The following is a 6,000-nucleotide window of genomic DNA, read 5'->3' as shown; positions in this document are numbered from 1 at the left end:
AAATTAGGAAATTTTAATTCGGATGATTTGGGGGGGGGGGGTTTCCTTGGTGCTTCATGGAATTTAGCAGGGTTCCCTGGAACGAACATGCTTGAGAACCCCTGGTCTACAAGAATACAAATGTGCAGAATCTTCAGTTGAGCATCCCATGATGCCACTACTCAATGAAAAGATTGAGTGTCATTCAGACTTTCTTGTGGAACATGTATCGGACTGGGAGGCCTCTCACGTTGAAGCAGTGTGGCAATCTGCTCTCGCCGATAACGAACAGCCGCAGTTTGCATAAACCTTCCATATGCGCAGAGAGCAAAACTGAGAGCACCAAGCTAATTTTCCTCCATGGCATGTACTGCCCTTCAAATTCAATCTGTTTGTCAGCATTAAATGTTTCCAACAACGCGATTTAACCCTTTGAAGGTCTTTGCCGTACGGGTACGGTTTCAATCCTCCGTTTGAAATTTCGCGCCATAATGACGATGCATGGGGGGGGGCTTACCGTGTGGGGTCTCACATGTGCTCTTGGGACAAAGGAACGACACATAGTAGTGCATACAATCAAAAGGGCATTTATTGCACCTTTCATACACTAATACATACTAGCCGAATTACAACCAATAGAACATTCACACGGGCGCGCGACAAATCAAGGAAGTCCGACTCACCGCGACCCGATAGCGAGCGAATACGTTCGCCCCATGCTATGACACCATCGCGTTGTCGTTCACGTGTACAGTCACGCGGACGGTGGCGTGCTCGAACGATCCGTGTTCATCCATACCGGTGTCCCGCTCTAAGCCTCGCGCGACGGTCGCGCGAAGCGTTCGTGCGTGTTGGTCGCCGATCCCCAGCCAAAGAGAGAGCGCCTCCGACCTTTTTCTCCCAAGTGACCCCGCCGTTCGGTGGTGCCAGCATCGCGACACTAGCGCAGCATCGCGACACTAGCGCCATCTCTCGCAACGCGCCGCAACTACCGCCGCGCTTAGCCACGCAGAGAAGCCGGACTACAGGAGACATGCGTGGAAAACATCAGGGGACGCGTGAGAGTCGCGCACCCCCACATCCCCCCAACCTTAAATCACTACACATACGCCGGCGAAACATGTCACAAGGCCTATCAACGCGCGCGTCGCGAACAAAAGTTAGTACATGCTACAGTGGCGCCGCCGAGTAAATGTCCACACGTTATCCACAACGTGCGAGCCGACATTGACTCTGGGGTTCACCGCTGGCGTCCGTTGGTCACAGCACCACGTCTGCAGATTCGATGGCACGACTCCAGCCCAGGACTCCGGAAACGGCGACGCAGAAGTCGGCACGAGCAAGCGTCACTCGCGCCCTGCTGACAAGAGCCGCAGTAGCCGTTGGTGACTGCCGGCTCTTTTCCCAGCCGCCGAGGGTTGCGAGCCGGACATTGGCGGCCGCCGAAGTCGCTGCGCCGAATTGACCACAGGCATCTCCAAAGCCTGGGGTAGCTCGATTGTAGTCCGGGGCAGCAGCGCTGACAGCAAACCAGGGGTGACTCCGCTCACGCTGCGTACACTCAACGCACTCGACAAACACTAAAGTAGTGCAAGGGAGAGGAATTCGGCATACGCATCGCCCACGTGGTACGATGTTCAATTCGGCTAGCCAAAATTCCGGGCGGCATTTCAGATGCTAAGTTCACGTGAACAAAGCTTACTTTCTTGAGTCGAACGAGTAATTTCAATTCGTGCGAGGCGAGCTAATGAAGGAAGCAATGTGCGACACCTCAACACCACAGTCCACCAGGTTGTGTCCCTCAACGTGCGACAGGCGGCTTTGTTAAGCCTTAGGCCTAATGCGTCGCTACTTTGACAACAAACGGCATCCAAAAAAAAGAACACCCAAAATGGGCACAAGAACAGGCAGCCGCGAGGAGACGTTAGCTCTGTGAGGTGGTCCTACTTCGCTCGGAGCGCCCGGTGCCAGGCCGCAATACCAGTCAGCCCGTAGCGGCACCCGTGGCCCGCGGCCACCCGGCTCCCTGAGCCTCGACTTCCGAAGTCAAAGATATAGAAGAAGCTATTTACATAAGAAATTCGGACCACCCACGAGGCTTCCGTACTCACTCGCTTCAGGCTTGCCAATGCTCTGCAGGCGCTAGGCCTCGCTCTCCCAGGATGCAGACCACGTGGCTCTCGTACCGACGAGTGTACTTCAAAACACTCTCGAAAAGGCTTAGCATGTTGAAAAGTTCAAACACGCTACAGCAACCGTCTCCTCGCTCAAGAAAGCACACCGCCGACACTAGCGATCAAAATCCACGCTAGGACTACGCTTTGGTTGAAACATCTCGAACCGAGCAAAACTTAAAATTATCGTCCGATGCCCCAAGAGGTCCACGTTGGGCAGCCAGATGTGGGGTCTCACATGTGCTCTTGGGACAAAGGAATGACACATAGTAGTGCAAACAATCAAAAGGGCATTTATTGCACCTTCCATACAATAATACATACTAGCCGAATTACAACCAATAGAACATTCACACGGGCGCGCAACAAATCAAGGAAGCCCGACTCACCGCGACCCGATAGCGAGCGAATACGTTCGCCCCATGCTATGACACCATCGCGTAGTCGTTCACGTGTACAGTCACGCGAACGGTGGCGCGCTCGAACGATCCGTGTTCGTCCATACCGGTGTCCCGCTCTAAGCCTCGCGCGAAGCGGGCCGGCGCACGCGCGAAGCGTTCGTGTGTGTTGGTCGCCGATCCCCAGCCAAAGTGCCTCCGACCTTTTTCTCCCAAGTGACCCCGCTGTTCAGTGGCGCCAGCATTGCGACACTAGCGCCATCTCTCGCAACGCGCTGCAACCACCGCCGGGCTTAGCCACGCAGAGAAGCCGGACTACAGGAGACATGCAGGGAAAACATCAGGGGACGCGTGAGTCGCGCATCCCCACATCCGGGAGGTGCTGCCACCTTTTAGGACTTACAAGAAGCGTTTGACATTTGTGCTACCTTCTTGTGGAGATAAACAGAACTGATTTCTAGTTTCAGCGCGTGCGTCGCGCAGACTGCGGCAACACCCCTTTCACGGTTTCGGTTTTGCCGCGTGATCGCAACGGAGGCGCGTGAAACGTGAGTTTTCTCTCTGTCGGCACTGTCTTGCAGTGGCGCTGAAATTGATTTCTATCTTGATTGGCGCTGTCTTAGCTTGTTTATCAGTGCCGCTCACGAGGTATTCTCGCTCTCTGCGGCAACGCGCTTACGGTTTCGGTTGCGCCGCGTGATCGCAACGGAGGCGCGCGCGCGCCAAACGTTAGTTTTCTCTCTGTCGGCACTCTCTTGCAGGGGCGGCGGAAGTTGATTTCTATCTCGATTGGCGCTGTCTTAGCTTGTTTATCAGCGCCGATCACGAGGTATTCTCGCTCTCTGCGGCAATGCGCTTACGCGGTTTCGGTTCCGCCGAATGATCGCAACGGAGGCGCGCGAAACGTGAGTTTTCTCTGTCGGCAGCCTCTTGCAGATGCGGCGGAAGCTTTCTACCTTGATTGGCGCTACCTTGATTGGCGCGATAAGGCGCTGTGCGTAGAACCGTGTTTCAAGGAATACCACACTCTAAAATATTATTGAACATTTGGAGTTCTGAGTGATGCCGACATCAAAATACTATTTCTAATTTTTTTTTCACTATTTATTCCCGACTTTATACATTTTTTACATTCAATATCCACAATAAAGTAATTCGACCTTCAAAGGGTTAAGTGCACTTGCAGGGGCGCGGCGCATTGTTCGATATAGACACTGATTTGATATGCAGTCAAACCTGGATACAGTAAAACCCAGCTGTTACGTTCCCGGGCGCTGCGTTTTCTCAGCTCCTCCGTCGTTTTTGGCCGGTCCCGGCATAGCTCCCATAGGACCCAATGCATTGGTAACCCCGCTGTTGTGCCGCAACTGTGGGACCATTCCTGCATCAAGCGTTGCGAACTGCTGCCCAGCGCCGGCCTGTGAGGCCATGTTGATTTTTCATGTCTCTTGGCTTGGTGGCTTAACGATTGGGATTGGCTGCCCAATGTGCTGGGGGCAACACTTGTGACGTATTTTCGGTTTCCACCAGCAAAAGCATCCACCGCCTTTGAGATCCATATTTGCTATCTAAAGATGGTGTCTGTGACACGCTGGGGCCATAAAATTGGTTTTGGCACACAGCTGTTTTGTATAAAGTCCAAGCGTGATAACGCCGTCGCCGCGCGCCGTATGCTGTATGTTCCAGTGAAGGCCTGCGAGGGTTAGGAGGGTCAGCCGACGATTGCGGCTCAATCTTGCATGCGCAGAAAGGCAGGGTGGAAGTGGCTTCTTCTGTCACCTGCGAGGCATGGGGGGAGGGTATTTACTCCGGTGCCGTATCTTGAAAGCGATCTCGACGTGGAAAAAATGTGCCCCCGCACAACTTTGTTTTCTGGCATCAACTGTGTACTGCGCAGCCGCCTTATCTTGAAAGCAATCTGTGTTGGGGGCAAAGTCTAGTCAGTGTAGGTGCGTCGGCGGCTCGTAGCTTTGCGGGTACCCGCTGTGTGTTCTCAGCGCTCAGTTTGCATTGAAGCGATAGCACGAAGGTTACTTCACCGCTTCCTCACATTGGGGTTTTGATAGCGAGTGTCTGCGCTCATGGGGGGGGGGGGGGGGGGGTGATGTGTTCATGTTTGCCTGTGCGTGCTGACTGACACCAGGCTTGTTAGTATAGTTAATAAGCGAATGTTTACAAGTTTATAGGGATGATAAAACTACTATCCTTACTTTGTATAGCTGTCTACTAATTCGCTATCGAAATTGATGCTTTGGCTTTCGGGCGAAACTGCGACTTTGTTTTTAAACGTTAGAAATCAAATAAAGTTGTGTGCAGTTTACCACTACTTCCATTTCTCAATTGTTCCTGTTTCTCAGCTCTTGCGTTTCCTGACCCTTAGGTGTTTTTTTACAGTCCTGTGAGAAACGTATCAGCGGGGTTCTACTGTATAACAAATTATCGTGTATAACGAACAGCTGTAACATCTCTCTGAAAGTTTTTGTAAAAGATTTTTATTTTGTGTATCGAATTATTGATATTTCGAACTACTTCGTGATGCCCTTCGAGTTTTGTATATCCGGGAGCGACTGTTGTAGCTAATTCAGATCTGATGAGAAAGAAAAAAAATTGATATCAAAGTGTCAAATTATGGAAAGGACAATTGACAAATTTTACTGCAAGAATAGTTTCATTTTGTGAAAAGTTCCGCCATTATTACTTATTGAATTAAATCTGTTTGGAAAGAGATATTCTCACATTGCACAGACATAATTTATCATCAAAGAAAGTAACTTACAGCAGTAACTTATAGTCAAGCATTCATCTGAAGCGCGCTTTCCAGTCGAGCGCATCTCCAATTATTTTGTGCCTAATTCTTTGCAGTAAAGTTCCATCGTCAACAGTCTCCAGCAGTTCTGTGGGTCCGCTGGGTGCCTCCTCAGTTGCCAGCAAGGATGTTGCTTCCTCAACGGCTGGTGCAGTGCCCCAGCCACAGTCGCAGCCATCACAGCAACAGTCTCAGCAGCAGTCGCTACCTTCTCAGCCAGCGGCAGCGCCACCTCGGCCTCCTGGCATCCCTGCACCCAAGGAACCTCCTCAGGGCCTGGGAAACAGTGTGGCCCCTACGGCCAACACACTGGGTGGTGCCCCCGCGTCCTCTGCAACCTCAGCAGGTGTCGCAGCATCTGCAACTTCCTCGGCCAGTCACAAGGTGAGCAGTAGCTCCAGTACACTGCTGGTCATCTGTCTCGTGCATTATATGACCTTATCAGTGCCACTTATATCTCATCTCGACTAGACTACTGTACCGTGATCTAGCCATGTTTGATCTATAATCCATGGCGCCATCTTTCTGTGTTGTGTAATGCTAGCCCAGGGTTCTCCCCCAAAATGTTTTAGGGGTGTACATCATGAAACGGGGGTGGGGTACGAGCATAACTAACTAAGCGTCCCTTTTTCTCCTGGTACGG

The 6,000-nt window shown here is 51.7% G+C and overlaps 1 protein-coding gene across 1 annotated transcript in view; it reads left to right on the top strand.

Annotated features, from left to right (window-relative positions):
- Window positions 1–6,000, top strand: part of LOC119445040 (ubiquitin-associated protein 2-like) — a 79,717-nt gene that overhangs the window by 24,364 nt on the left and 49,353 nt on the right. Inside the window, 1 exon segment of the mRNA XM_049664848.1 lies at window positions 5,343–5,741. Coding sequence (XP_049520805.1) covers window positions 5,343–5,741 — 399 coding nt within the window.

Source organism: Dermacentor silvarum, chromosome 3 (genome assembly GCF_013339745.2).
Source record: "Dermacentor silvarum isolate Dsil-2018 chromosome 3, BIME_Dsil_1.4, whole genome shotgun sequence".
NCBI lineage: Eukaryota > Metazoa > Arthropoda > Arachnida > Ixodida > Ixodidae > Dermacentor > Dermacentor silvarum.
The sequence above is the reverse complement of the archived record's forward strand: the minus strand, read 5'-3'. Positions and strand labels throughout refer to the sequence as shown.